Genomic DNA, 15355 nt, shown 5'->3' with positions numbered 1-15355 from the left:
ACTTATTTATGAAATAGAAACAGACTCTCAGACATAGAAAACAAACTTACGGTTACCACAGGGGAAAGGGGAGGGAGGGATAAATTAGGAGTCTGAGATTTGCAAATACTAACTACTATATATAAAATAAACAACAAGGTCCTACTGTATAGCACAGGGAACTATATTCAATATCCTGTAATAAACCACAATGGAAAAGAATCTGAAAAAGAAGATATATGTATATGTACATTTATAGCAGAATCAGTATGCTGTACACCAGAAACCGACACAACATTGTAAATCAACAAGACTTCAATAAAAAAGAAAAATTAAGCAGTGGCACTGCAGTCTGCTTTTCACTATTTGGAATTGCAATTAGCAGAGGTTCTTATCAAGCATAATTTTCCTCTGTTCATGAGGTTTTTTTCAGACTGTGTCTTTGTCCCCCTCCTTCTGCTGAAGTGTAACACAGGCTTTACCTTCTGCTAGTGGGGAGGGAGGGGGGCCTCTGGGGACCAGAAGGAAATGGCCTAGAAGTGGCAGAAGAGGCTCGTTTGGGTGAAGAGCAACAAGCTTCATGTCTGTCTTATTCTTTGCCTCCTTTTAACAACCACATAAAAGGTGCCCCACACATATATGACTCACTGATGAATCCATCAGCCTCTTTAAGACCCTGGTCGCTTCCCGGGGCTGAGGACAATTTGCAGCGCTAGGATTTCTATAAAGAAAGGGCTCAGGGATGACCATCTGGTTGGAAGGGAAACCAGCAGAGTTGCCTTAGATGAAGCTAGTTTTGTTTGCCTATTAATCACACGGCTGGATTGGCCTGGGAGCTGGAGAACAGGAGGGACTACATTCTCCCCAAGGCTCCGTTGTCACTGCCACCACCTTCCCCTGCTCTCCTCCTCCCACTGTTCTCTCTTACTTCACCCTGATCTTTGACCTAACAGAATGTGGAATTTTACATTTATTTCCTTCCCTCCCCTCTTTCTTCTCCATGACCTCAAATACCATTAGAACAGCGACCACAGCTGTGTTATTCACCAGCATGGCCTGGTTCTTAGGACAGAGTCTGGCACACACTGCACTCAGTACATACCTGCTGAATACATAAACAGATGACTTCTGTGATCGTTTATTATATATCCCCAAATCAACAATAACAAAAGTAAGTTAGGTGACATGAAAGAAGAGGGACTTTTATTTTCACTGAAGAAGACGTTGATTCTGAAACACTTGGCTTTGAGGTGGGTGTTTGAGGCCTCGGCTGCAGGTGGTGTCTGCAGGGAGTCCAGGAAAGGGCTCAGCAAAAGAGAGAGGCGGTTGTCACTCTGAGTGCTTCTGCTGCTTGTGACATGGGCCCAGGTCGGTACACCAAGATCCTCTTTTGTTCCTTGACATTGAAAGCCTGGCACTCTGCCAGCAGGAGCCTGCACAGAAGCTGCAGACCTTTCTGGAAAAAAGAAAACATCTCCATCGCTCTTCCCCAAATAGCCCTGGTTGCCCTCCCTCAAGGGCACTTTAGTCATAATTTGGATCCACGTCAGGAAAGAACGGGAGATACAGAAGCTTTCTGCGAGAATGTTTCGTGAAGGTATGTTGAGCCGTCTGTTTTCCCAGCAGGGCCCTGGAGTTTATTTAAGTTCTTATTAAGGAAAAGGCCTGGCATTCTAGTATAGCTTGGCCAACTTGCCGGTTTCCACTCAGGACCAGAGGGTGAGGTGGGGCTTCAGGACATTTAGGCACAATGCCTGCCTGCATTCAGTCTGTCTCCTGCTCCCTGTCCATCTTTCGTGTGACATTTTTTGTCTTTCATACTAACATCTGATCTAGTACCTCGTATGAGCTGCAGAATCTGTCTTTAGCAATTTATGGCTTCTTAGGTCATAAAACTTTCTTAGCCAAAAAGGAGTCCCTTTGCACTATTTCTATGCTGTAAAAGTGGATTATAGCAATGTTCCAGAATATACAATCTATATGTGTGTATGTGCACCTAAAACTCTATCACACTCTGTGCTCATTGATAAAATACCTATTATTCTCTTTGTCCCCACTTACTGTGACTCTAATAAGCTTAAACTCACACTGCTTTATTTCCTGGTGACCCCCACAAAAGATAAGCCACCCCATCCCCTGAACACAAACTGTTCCTCTCCCCGGGGCATTAGATTAGGGCCTCTCTGACAGGCTTGAGTGACATCAGCAGTTCAAAAACTGCTGCTTTATTTTCCCTTCATTTACACAACCGGTTACTGTTTTCACCTAATTTGCTCAAAATGTTGATGCACTTTCCTAATTGAGTTATTTCAGAAAACTTTCTTCTTTCTTAGGACACTGTGTTCACATCCCCACGTGCAGGTCAATAAACTGAAGGTCAGGGAGAGTCTCAGGAGGAAAACCAGACACCCTGTTTTGCCCGAGACCATCCTGGTTTGTGACTGTGGTTCTGGAGTGATGTGTGAAGCACCCTTTTCACTCTGAGAAGTGCCTGAGTTTGGGTAATAAATGAGAGGGTCACTCCAGGCATTTGCGACCAGAACCCATCTGAGTGGTGGCAAGCAAGGGTGAGCTCCAGGCTGCTGTTCTGTCTATTAAATCCTGATGAAACAGAAGCATAGAGGGAGGTCACACACATGAGAAAAGGAATTCACCTGGGTCTCTGGTTGAGGGAACACTGCCTGAGTCCTTCTGTAAGTCAGGAACCTTCTGTGAAGCAAATATACTTCCCCGACTCCCATCAGTAATCCTATTTTGTCATGCATGATTTTTACACTATGGTTTTGTTTTAAAAACATGGCACTCATTTAACTAAGCAAGATGCAGAGGAGTGCACAGCATGCTGAAATTTCTGTTTCAAATAGGGAAGATTTATACACATCTATAAAAAAGCACCACCAGAAGCTACATAAGAAATTAGTGGTTATCTCTGGCAAGGAAAACTGGGCAGGGTTGGAAAAAGTTTTTAAAAATATATTTTTTCAAAAAATCTCTTAATTTTGGACATTTTCAAAAAAAAAAAAAAAGATAGTACAACTGGATCTAGAGACTGGCATAATATTAAAAAAAAAAAAAAAAAAAACTCCTGATGCCTTTCATACCCCTAGGCAGCCTCCTGATGCAGTGTCAATGCGTACATTTTGCCTCAAACTCAAATTTTCCTATTCCTTCTGGCCACCTCCCTGCAGCCCAGCTCTCCCACTAATCTGCCTCCTGGCCCCAGCTGGTCTCAGACTCCAGCCTCTTGTCCCTGACAAGTAGGCTGCCTGGTGGCTTTCAATCTTACCAGACAAGCTGTTTCGGCTTCTTTCACTTTGGGAGCAAACTAATTGGACACCGTCATTCTCTTCTTAGGGGCTCTTGACACATGAGGGAAAAATGATTCCCCATCAGAGCTATTTTGACACAGAGCTCCCTCTCCCTTCCCCGCCAGTAACCATAAGTTTGCTTTCTATGTCTGTGAGTCTGTTTCTGTTTTTTAAATAAGTCCATTTGTTCGATTTTTTTTAAGATTCCACATATAAGTGATAGCATATGATATTTGTCTTTTTCTGTCTGACTTACTTCACTTAGTATGATCATCTCCAGGTCCATCCATGTTGCTGCAATAGAATTCTGTTTTGATTCTATGACCTGATTTGGATAATCCTAGAAAGAGCTGAAACCTAACCGGAAAATTGGGAATTAGTACTAGAGAGCTTCTGACGTGCCTTGTGAGGGCTTAGCCCAGGGGCTGTTTGAGGGGATTTGTCTACATGTTGAAACAGAAAGGTGCTTTAAAAATTACTTGTTAAATTTGAAGCTAATCTTTTCAAGTTTCTACCTCAAGAGCTTAATGCACTCTGGTATTATTACTAATTATGTACCCACTGAGACCTAACTTCCCTGAACTTTTTCTATAAAATAATGTGTTTACACTAAATCGATGGTTTTCAAAGCGTGGCTCCATGGGGCACCGCAGGGACTCCCTAAGGGCCTGCACTCCCTATTCCACCCGGACCAACAAAGCTTTCACCCATTTCTGTATTAGGCTTCTATATGTAAGAATTCATGAAGAAAGGCTTCCTTTATTTAAATTGAAAACAAAAGCTTGGAAGTCACTGTTCTAAGTAACCACTCAATTCTTTCCAGCAAAATTCTACAAAGCCATGCTCCCTGCCTGCCTCAGTTTCTCTAGCAGAAACGGCAACAGAATTTCTTCATGTGGGACTTTAACTGAAATAAAATCCATGTGTGAACAAGGAGATGGGCATCTAATCTGAAGCTATTCGCGAGGAGCTGCCTGGTTCAAAAGAAGCCTCCCTTGGGCTCCATCATAGCCCCTAAGTAACCTAGGAAAGCACACGGGACGCCTGCACCTATGTCCATCCACAGCATCCCAGGGATGCAGCTCACCTCGGGGTGGCAGACAGGCAGCCACTCCTGCAGTTGCAATCAGTCCCCCATTTGCAGGTAAAGAGGAACAGAACATTGGGTAATCAAAAATTATCCATTCCGAGGTCATCTCAGGGAATCCACAGTGTTTTCTTGAGCACTTATAATGGAATGTTACTTCCCAACACCCCAGAGAACTAGGTACCCCCACTATGGCCATGTTAACCAGTGAAGAGAGTGAAGGTTGAAAAGGCACGGTAACTTTCCCAAGGTAAGTGACAGAACCAGAATTTTGTTGTTGTATTCTTAGATTGTGAAATATAACCTCCTGGAAGAAAACATAAATGTAGACTAGAATGTGTAATTATAAACAGAACATAGCCAGCACCCCAGAAACCACCCTCCCACCCCCACCTCGGGTCCCTTCTCCATCCCGCTTCACTCCCTCCCCTCCAAGCTAAATGCTGTCCTGACTTTTAAAAGCACTTCCTTGTTTGTCTTTATAGTTTTATCACCTATAGATGTGCAAAGCCAGGATCTCTACTCAGGTCTGTGAAACTCCAGTCTATGCTCTTAACCTCAAGATAACTCTTCCTCTTGTTCTATCAGTTGCTGAAAGATGAATTTAAATCTTCCATCAATTATGGATTTGTTTCTCCTTTCAGCTCTGTCAATGTCTGCCTTATGTTTGAGGCTGTTAATAGATACATACAAACTTAGAACTATTTTATCTTCCTTTTATTATCACTTGTCTCTCTTGATCTCTAATAATGATTCTCATTTGTCTCATATTAATAATGCCACCAGTTTTCTTTGGGTCAGTCTTGCCTGGTATCTTTTTCTGCCTCAGTAAGAGACTTGGAACACCTTTCTACTATATATTTTTGTGGTTTCTTGACCTTTTTACAGTCATCGATACCTTTTAATTCTAAAACACAAGACAAGGTAAAGAAATAAGGAAAGAAAGAAAAGAAAACAAGGGCAGTCTAGGCCCTCAACTGAGCCTCCGGCCTTGCAGAAAGACTGCTGCTGCGTTTAGATAAATCAGCACGTTTCATCAACACAGCACTCTCGTGTGGGGGATACCTAACAGGAAATGAATTAGAAAGCTGTTTATTCATAAAGATACTTATTGCATTAGCACACTGGAATATACTGTATAAATCTGTCATTCGTCATATGAATATACAGAGTACCACAATCATTTCAAGCCGAACTATTTTATTGTCCAAGAGGCTCTGTGGTCACAGGAGGCCCACCGCCACTGGCAGGAAGACCAGGGAGGACCAGGGAGGCCCGAGCCCTCACTCCTCCGCACTCTGCGTGCTGATGAAGTCCTGGAGAAGCGCCTGCACCTCTGCCCGCCGGCTCATGTTGGTGGCCTTGCCCTGAAAGCGGCCTTTCTTCCCTGCTCCTTTGCCTTCCAGCACCTCAGCCACCCTGGGGAGCAGAGAGACCATCAGGGAAGAGACTTTCAAGGGAAAACCAAGGGCATCCCTGAAGTTTTCCCCATGGGCTGGGGGAAGGGAAAGGAAGAGCAGATGGCTTCCAGAAATACTCGAACCCATGCACAAAAATACACATACCATGTTTATCAGAAGAGTGAGTAACGGGAAACAGAAGTGTCTAGAACTGGGCTAAATTATGGTAACTTCCAGGAAGCAGGACGAGTGTAATTAGGGGTACACAGAAAGGCCTGTGGGAACAGCAGCAAAGCAAGCTGGGGCTGAGTGAGAAAGGTGGGCCTGTGGCCCCTGGACAAGCCTGTCCTGTCTGAAGGGGGAGGCCGCTGCTCACTTCCTTGCAGCCACTACCCCGCGGGAATGTGGGCCCAGCTCTGCCAGAGTGTGCCCTTTTTTCCCCTTTTTTGAGAAAAGCTAAAACTCTGTATTTTTAAGTAAAAATCTCCTAGTTTCAGAATGTAGCAACTAATTTTGGAAATTTAAAATAACACACAGGCCAAATCAGTCTATAGGCCACATCTGGCCTCCTGTCAGGAACCATTGCTCTCAATACTTGGGTTTTCTTTCAGTGTTTTACAGGGAACACGTATTCATCAGAGCCAGTCAGGGCTTCAGAAACCCTAAATGCCGGAAAGAATATGGGGCACTCTACCTCCGTATCTAATTTAAAATTTAATTTTTAATTTAAAATGAAAAATTTAAACAATAATATAAGGGTAAAGACGTCCAACAAAGTTCGAATTTTTTTATAACAACTACATCAATGCCTTTTCTGATTTAGTCTCAAAATCTTAAAATATTTTTCCCCCAAATCTGTGCTTCTGCTTTGCTGGGGCCTTAACCACCTGCTTCACCTGCCTGGTGAGAATCCAGCATCTGTATCTATGTATCACTTAATGAGTTTCAATTTCTAAAAGAAATAACACAAGGCACGTAAGATTTGGAGCCAAAAGACCTGGGCTGGAGTCTCAGTTCTGTCACTTGAACCGTGAGACCTCAGGCATGTGACATGCCGTCCCTCACCTGTGAAACTGGGAATGGTATTGGTGATCGTTATTTCTGCTTGACCAACCTCACACGGCTGTGATGTGAATCAAAATGAGATGCAGATGTGCAGCCCTTTTCATCAGTCAAGGGCTGCATGAGCAGGTTAGGGTTACAGGCTCTCCTACCCGTGGGGAGCAGTTCACGGAAGATTACCTGGGCCCCAGGGTCTCCACGGCCTCGGCCGGCCCTGCCAGTAAGAAGAGCCCAGCGCCTCTCTCATCACCTACAGTGAGGAACAGCAGGGTCTCCTAGAATCGAGGAAGGAAAGTTAAACAAAGATAAAACACCCGTTGCTTGCACTGTCACGCCGTTGGCTTCTGTAAAGATAAACACCCGTTGCTTGCACTTAGCTTTTGTAATCTTGCTTGCTATCAGCCAGGAACAGTCTTTGAGAAACTTACTGCACTTAGCCTGAAAGGTCCCTAATACCTGGAAGCTTAACATGTATAAAAGGCAATCAGACCGAGCCAGGTGCTCAGCCTTTGGAGGTGATTCTGCTGAGCCAGCACCAGTGCGGAATAAACCAGTTTTTTCTGATCCTCCGAGCGCGTGCCGTCTGCCTCTTCCTGCCGGCTGAATTCTTCCATTATAGGACAAAAGACAAGAAGATAAGCCCTGATATTTAAAGATATGCAGTCAACACCCCCCAAACTATACCCTCTTCAATCTCAAGTACAAATTTCTATCATATTGCAAAATATAAATGTATCAAACCAATGCACTGCACACCTTCCACAACATTATATACTGTATCTCAATTAAAAGAACAGGTTTTCTCCTCCCCTAAACCACAAGTGATATTCCTGATGAATGATAACGCAGCCCATCCACACTGGCCCACTAGGGACAAGAAACTTTCTGAAAATGACTACAGGAACTTAGGTTGAACATTTAAGAAAGGGGCAAAAGGCTGCTGACCGCAACACCTTTCATGATCTGACTCCTGCCAACCTTTGCAGCCTGGCCACCTCGCCGCCCCCATGCACCCTGTGCCTGCCATCACCCAAACCTCCATCTTTCTTCTCCCTCTGCCTGGCCGCCTTGGCTCCCTTGTCTGCCCATGACCGCTAAGCAGTCTTCCAGGCCCCCTCCCCTGAAGCCTCCCCAGCCTCTGCTTCTAGCGCTGACCATCCTAAATTATAAATGTCAAATACACGGCTGTCTCCCAGACTAAAGCGTGAGCTCCTTGAGAATCAATACTTCCTACACAGAATCATGAAGAGATATACAAACTGCTTGGCCTAGAGGAGATATTCCAAAAAGTGTTTCCAGAGTAAATGCAAAAGAGAGACCCAGAAACCACTAAGCTCTGGACTGTGAGGACGGGAGGGGTGGCTGAAGCCAGAGGCAAAGGAAAATAGAAAGGGCATGAAGGGCCTTGCCAACCCTTGAAGTCAGGCCCACAACTGTGGGTGGCACATGGAGGAGTTCCAATTCTGATAAAAGGAGTTCTGAGCTGGTAAAATGTCACAGCCCCAGCAAGGTTACTACCACAGACCGAGCCTGGCACCTAAAACAGAGCCTGGCTCACAGTTAAGTGCTGAGATAACAGCACTGGATGAACTCCTCCTTGTTCTTCATGGGTTCATGTGACCATGTAACCTGACACCCCTCACTCTGGTCTCCACCTAGTGTGGACAGAGACCCTCACGCTCCTCTTACCTCTGACCCAATCTCATTGGCAATGATATTCATGAACTCAGAATCGCCCTCCTTCCTAAAACAAAGGACACAGACATGAGATCCCAGATGGAGGTGTGCTGGAAAACCGCAGGGAGCCCAGCTCCTCCTCTACCCTCCCTGGTGAGGCTGGCTTCACTGCTTCCTGCTGTGCAATGTCCCAGACCGCCCTAGCAGAGAAAGAGGGTGCTAGCTGAGGGCCAGCACAACAACCTTCTCGGCCTTAGCACTTTGTAACAAGCTGTGTATTTGTCTCCCTTAGACAGGATTCACCCGGGGAAATGGTGGACATGATGGTTAGATGGTGGAGATAAGCGGAGGTATTAATGAAAGTTACAGCGTTACAGTGAAGATGTTTATGTCAAATCCAGGAAATCTGTAAGGTGACACATCTCTTAGGGTCTTCTCAGCCTTGAGAATACCAGAGAGCAAACCCACTATGCAGTGCGGATAAGGGAGAGGCCGAGCCCTACGCCCAGCACCCCTGGCCCGTCTCTCACCTGTGTAATGTGACTACACCTCCCCAGTCCGGGCTGTTCCTGAGGCTATATGCGATGTGCACAGCCAGGTCTCTGAGCAGATTCAGGTTGTTCTGAAATGGATGCCATAACTCAGCTGACAGCGGGACAAAGGTAACCAGAGAGAGAACCGTCTCCTTCTCCACTCCTCGCTCCCTGCCTACACGGACCCACTACCCATCTGGTTAGGCGGAGGGGCTGAGCCTGGGGAGCCTACTCTAGGCCAAGCCATGTCTTCTTCCCCCTCCCTGGTAAGCCACCTTCTGCAGGAGCTTGGTGGAGTTCTGTAGCTTCTTCACTGCTTCCACGTGATCCTCTGCTCCACATCTGCAAGAGGAAAACTGTTTTTGGTATCGGGCATAAATCTATGATGCCCTTCTTGATGGTGTGTCTCCCTCCAGATGGGGAACTGGGGACATTCCAAGGAGGCTCAGGCAGTTAGGGGAGAGGGTATAAAGGAAGAACTCAGGGGAGAGGGTAACAGCTCAGTGGGAGAGCACTGGCTTAGCATGCACAAGGTCCAGGGTTCAATCCCCAGTACCTCCGTTTAAAAAAATAAAGAATGATTTAAAAAAGGAAGAAACCATTTTGTGTGCATCTGATTGACTAACCAAAGTGCTTCATCATTCATGATTGTATGTTACGGCCCCAGAGATAAGAGATTATTCTGTCTACCTTACAGGTGGGAATGCTAAGCTCTGGGCTGTCCGGGAGCTGAGAACAGGAGGCGGAGGGAGGGGGCGTACTTAAGCAGAGCCGTCAGTGCTTTCTCAGTGCCGTGACTCCTCTCCATCCACTTCAGCACCCGGTTCCCAGCCAGAAAGATCAGGTTGGTTTTGTTCTTCTTCCCCTTCTCAGTGCCCAGAATTTTAATGACCTATGTCAGACAAGGGGGTAATGCACATGCATACACCGTCGTGGCTGCTGTACCTAAGGGGAGGAGAGACTGAGACCACTCGACAAGCTTGGACACAACAAAGGCACGACTTCACTCTGGACCCCTCCAGTCATCTCCCTCCATCACTCCCAACCCTGATGTGACCCCCTACTCCCGACATCCACGCTCCCAACCACTCAAGGGTCCTTCCTCACCTACCTGAAGATCACTTAGATTGTTCACGTGGGTCCCACAGCACATGTTGGAATCAACGCCCTTAATGGTAACAACTCGAATAGGCCCAGCATGATCCTCTGGCAAACCCCGGCCCCTCACCTGGAACACAAGGGAGGGAGGAGAGCTGGCTGAATTTTGATGAGGAGCCTTGGGAGGGCCACTCTAGGGAAGCCACCCCCGGATCTCCCCTCACCTGCTCCACCTCGGGATCATCCAGGCTTAGTTCTCGCACATTCACCGGCAGCCGATCTCTGATTTTTTCATTGACGTCCTGCTCAATGGCAGCTACTTGCTCCGCAGTCACCAAGGGGCCATCCAGCTCAATCACACTCCGGAGCCGCCCTAACTCCCTGCCAGAGCAGCAGAGTGATTTGGATGAGCAGGTCACAGGATTTGGATGAGGACAATAATAATGATACCTAGAAGTTTATTGTTTACTAAGCATGGTCATGTAAATGCTGTCATTTAATCCTCACAAAAATGTTGCAAAGTAGGGAATGTCATTTCCATTTTACAGGTGAGGGGTTATTAAGGAACACGATCAAGGTCATGCAGCCGGGATTCACCCCCTAGGTCACTGGGCTCCAAGTTCCATGGTCTTTCCTAAGCAAAGGCAGATGTTTCTTCTTTTATCCAAACATGAGATACCTACCACCCCATCATCAAGGGGAAGAGAGCACACCAGATTCTGAACACCACCCTTTTATCCTCCTGCCCCCGGCTCACTGCTGGGAAAGGAGCTGGCAGTCAGGGACCCATGCCTGGCAATTAGTCTTTGCCTCCTGCTCACCATGATGTTGTCTTCAGACCATACAGATGATCAGCAACCGCAGTGATGAGATGCTGTCCTGAGCAGGAGACAGGAGAAGAGAGTGAGAAGCCCAGACAGCCACCCAATCCCAATGTCAATGTTATCACAGAAATTCTCCTGTTGCAGACCTGCCAGGTGCTGGGGAATACTCTTGAGAGATACTTTATTGAAAATCCTCAAGAGAATTCTGCAAGAGGCTTTATGATGCCACTTCACAAATGAGGAAACTGAGGCCTAGAAAGATCAAATAACATGCAAAGGCAACGTAGCTCAGCAATGGCAGAATTCTAATGTACTGCATTCATTCATTCAACAAACCAATTGCCCACTACATGCAAGCTTGGTTCTAGAGATGCAGCGTTATCCCTGTTTGATGACAGGGAAAACGAAGAGGAGGAAGAAGAGAAGGAATTAACTGGGAAGGCAGACGGAATAAGACAACTGAAGGCCTTGAAGAAGGAGAGAAGCAGGAGGTGTTCAAGGAATCGAGAGAAGGCCAGCATGGCCAGAATGCAGAGAGGGAGGGAGGGGAACGGGATGAGGCTGGAGCAGTAGATAAGCACCAGACCAGGCAGGTCCTGCAGCCCATGACAAGATGTTTGGCTTCATCATGAGCTACAGGAAGCCTCTGAATAGCTTTAAAGGCAGGGGAGTGATCTGATTGGATTTTCATTTTTTAAATATTATTCTGGCTGCTTTGTGGAGAATGGGCTGCAAAGAAGCAAGACTGGATGTGGAGAGACTAGCTGGGAGGCTACTACAGAGGTCTGGGGAAAGTCAATGAGCATGAACGAGGGTGACTGTGTTGACAGTGGAAGCAGGTAGAGAAGTATTTAGAAAATAAACCGACAGGACTCAGATTAACTGGCTATCCCCAAAGAGGTGTCTGGATGGACTTCCAGGACTTGAGCAACTGGGTGGATGCTGATGCCGTGCCCTGAACATAAGAGAATGCAACAGAAGACCAGGTCTGGGGGAGAGGGTGGCTTCCTAATTCCATTTTGGACATTTGGAGTTTAAGAAGCCTATGAGACATCAAGATAAAGATATCAAGTGGGAAGTTAGTAATACCTCAAACCAGCAGCTATTCTAATATTTTTACCGTTCACATTGCTTTTTATAACATTTACCGCATTCTGCCTGAATCAGAGCTGATTCTGAATACGTCTGTCTCTTCCAAAAGGTTAATTCCTAAGGCACCCAAACCACATCTCAATCATCATGACATTCCTACACATGGCAACTGCCCCTGCAGTTGGTCCCCTATCCCGCCCCACCTACCTGAATGCTGCTGCATGTGGTCAAACCTCCGCTCCCAGTCCACACGGACCTGGACCTCAGTCCCAGGCGTCAGGGGTGTCTGGGTAAAATGATCAGCCTGTGCACCACGGCGGGTCACTCTCAGCACAGAGATGTCATTGATTGTACCATGGTCATCAGGCTGGAGAAAAGAAATAAAAGATAATCAGGGTGGGATGAAGGGCACACCCTAACTTCTGGATACAAAGACCCTCTAAGGAAAGTATGTGAGAAACACACCCAGAATTTGAGCTTCCCTAAGGGAAGAGGCAATGCCAAGTGAGGTGGTCCACTGTTCCATGAGGGAACTGTCTGTCCTCTTCACACTGAGCACCTATATATTTTGTTCTTCAGAACAGAATGACAGAATTAAAACAAAAATTGTAACTAAAGCAATGAAAATTTTAGTAAAACCCAAAGTTTAATCCTCATTCTCACTGCCTTGGTTTAGATTCTTGTCTTTCAGCAGTTTCTAAAATGATCTGAATTTTTCCCTCTCCTTCCACTTCATCTTCTGCACTGCTACCAGAATTAAATTCAAAAATATTCATTCATTTGAAAATATCAAACATTACAAAGTATCAACTGCTTACAAGACACAGTGTCTGCCCAAGAATACAATGTAAACAAGACATGGTCCCTCATGGAACTGAAGAGTCTGAAGAATACAGATATGCAAATGGACAATTGCATTATGATCTATGATGCACCATAATACAAAAAAGCATGATGTTCTAGAGGAGCTCAAAGGAAAGGGGAATCAGGAGAGACTTCTTGAGAGAAGTATATAATAAAATGAGACCTGCTATGGATACCTGAGGTCACAGGTTTTCCTTCAGCAGATCAAAAAACCTCCATACTGGGAAAAATCACTGTAGCAGTGACAACACTGATAGGAAACTGGAGCTTTCTCACAGTCAAGTTTACTGAACATGTTTTCTCAAGTCACTTCTTTGCCTAAGTACCTCCATGGCTCACCACAGCTTCCTGAGTGAACTCCACATACCTTAACATATCCTTCTAGGCCCTCCCAACTGGCCCGCACTTACCTTTCCAAGGTCATCTCCAACCTGTCATCAACACACACCACAGGCTCCAACTACATGGGACTATTTGCAGTGAACTAGACTTGTCTGATTCTTTCAGGCTTCCCTGCCAGAAAAGCCTCTCCCAAGGGCCCAACTTTGGTGCTATTATCATTTCCCCTGTTCACATTGGACCTTGTCCTTTTTCTCATCACAGCACCTCTGCCCTCTGTTGTGCTCCTTCAGGGGAAAGTTTTTCAGCCCACGCCAAACATCCTAAGCAAATTCCTATCTCAGGGCCTTTGCACTTGCTATTCTCTATGCCTGGAATACTTCCCCTCCCCAACCAGCACCACTAGATAATCGCAATGGCTTATCCCTCACTTCACTTAAGTCTCGACTGAAATAACTTGCCCCTTACCTAGGAGGAGAACATCCCCATCACTCTTTCCATCAACCTTTAATTTTCTTTATAGCACTTATCATAGCTGGCATACTATTTATCTATTCACTATTTTGCCCGTTTTCTCCAATAAATATTCTATGCATGCAGAGACACTTTATTGTTCACCCTTTACCTTTAGAACCTGGAAATAGTACCCACCATGTGTTATGACTACCTGAGTATTTGTTGGTAAATATCTATCGAATGAACAAATGAACTGAACTGAACCAATTTCCATCTGCAATCTTTACAGCTGGGACAGAGAGGGATGAGAGCCTTTTCCACCTGAGCAGAAAGGAATTAGGAGCTCCTTGGGAGAGGGTCACAGTGACGGGCGGGCCTGGTACCTGACCCCCGCCCTCGGGGAAAAGCAGCGTGTCTTCCAGCACCACTTGGAAACCGCTCAGCACTTCCTTCTTGCCGTTGCTTCCTTCGGTCTGTAGCTCCGCGGGACGGCAAGAGACTACGGTGGTGGTGAACTGCAGAAAGAGGGATGAAAAAGTCAGTCCCGATTCCAGCCCGCAGCGCACCGAGACTGATTCCAGCTTGGCGCTCCCTCCCCGCGGCGCCCTCTTCCCAGCACCGCCCAGTCCGCTCGGAGCATCAGTCCGTCGCCCCGCCGGCCGTACCTCCCTGGCGTAGCTGTCCCGCTGACACCGGAACGCCATCGCCGCTATCTCCCAGGACGCCGGGATCCGCGCACGCCGAAACGCCTAGCGGCGGACGGAGAGCGAAGTGGGACAATCTTCATTCCGGGCGCGCCTCTACGCAGACGCAAGAGGACAAGAACGGGGTGTGGTTTGGACAAACTTATTGAAAACGCGATGTACAGGTGTTTGGCGTTGTTTAGCAACTGTTTTAAGAGTTTTTGGAAACAACCGGAAGATGAGACAAAACAAAACTGCGGCCTGAACTTGTCAAATCACTTAGTTTGACCTCACTGGGCTTCAGGGATATACGTAATTCGGCCCTGCGGAAGCCCACCTCGTCGAAATCGGAATGGTATCGACTTGGATGCACAGCAGCGCTGCCCAATGGACATGTAATGCAAGCTACATATATTAATACTTTTTATTTAAGTCAGCATATCCAGAATACTATTTTCATGTAATGGGTATTTTTAAATAAGTGATCCCCCCCCCGCACACAATTTTCTAAACCCACTGTGTATTTTACACTTAAATCACGTCTCAGTTCAGACAAGCAACATTTCAAGTACTCAATAACCACATGTGACCGGTGCTACTGGATTGGACAGTGTAGATAAAGGGGTTAACAGAAGTTAAACTGCAGTCAGTACTTAAAACGTTAAACAGAGTAAAAGTTAAGATTAACTTTCTGCTGTTTTAAATCAACTGATAAAAAGCTTGAAGTCTCCAGCTGTTTCAGAATTTAGGATTTTTCCGATTTTAAGCGGTAATGCAGAGCATACCCATGTGTTACGTAATATATTCCACTTGGAACTCTGGAGCATTGCCGTGTAATCAAACGCATTAATATTTATGCAGAGAAATAAATACACTAAATGGAATGGACTATAAATAGCCTCATATCATGTTAGGTCACATTTTGCTGCTAAATGAATTTCGGTGACAATTTT

At 45.9% G+C, this 15355-nt stretch overlaps 1 protein-coding gene across 1 annotated transcript; it reads right to left on the bottom strand.

Annotated features, from left to right (window-relative positions):
- Positions 1-5557: 5557 nt before the first annotated feature.
- Positions 5558-14543, bottom strand: AARSD1 (alanyl-tRNA synthetase domain containing 1). The gene is made up of 12 exons (XM_010968952.3): positions 14385-14543; positions 14103-14234; positions 12268-12427; positions 10966-11023; positions 10369-10525; positions 10158-10274; positions 9808-9938; positions 9322-9388; positions 9044-9135; positions 8526-8580; positions 7017-7111; positions 5558-5793 (listed from the first exon to the last, which is right to left on the bottom strand). Exons 1-12 carry the CDS (start codon positions 14421-14423, stop codon positions 5658-5660), a joined length of 1239 nt encoding a protein of 412 aa, XP_010967254.1. The 5' UTR covers positions 14424-14543; the 3' UTR covers positions 5558-5657.
- Between the last annotated feature and the right edge of the window lie 812 nt (positions 14544-15355).

This window comes from Camelus bactrianus, chromosome 16, assembly GCF_048773025.1.
Source record: "Camelus bactrianus isolate YW-2024 breed Bactrian camel chromosome 16, ASM4877302v1, whole genome shotgun sequence".
NCBI lineage: Eukaryota > Metazoa > Chordata > Mammalia > Artiodactyla > Camelidae > Camelus > Camelus bactrianus.
The sequence above is the reverse complement of the archived record's forward strand: the minus strand, read 5'-3'. Positions and strand labels throughout refer to the sequence as shown.

Coding starts and splice junctions, on each gene's coding strand:
- AARSD1 (XM_010968952.3), bottom strand. CDS start 14,423: ATGGCGTTCCGGTGTCAGCGGGACAGCTACGCCAGGGAG. Junction 10,275..10,368: donor ATGATCCCGAGGTGGAGCAG/GTGAGGGGAGAT, acceptor CTTGTGTTCCAG/GTGAGGGGCCGGGGTTTGCC. Junction 9,939..10,157: donor ACAATCTAAGTGATCTTCAG/GTAGGTGAGGAA, acceptor TGTCTGACATAG/GTCATTAAAATTCTGGGCAC.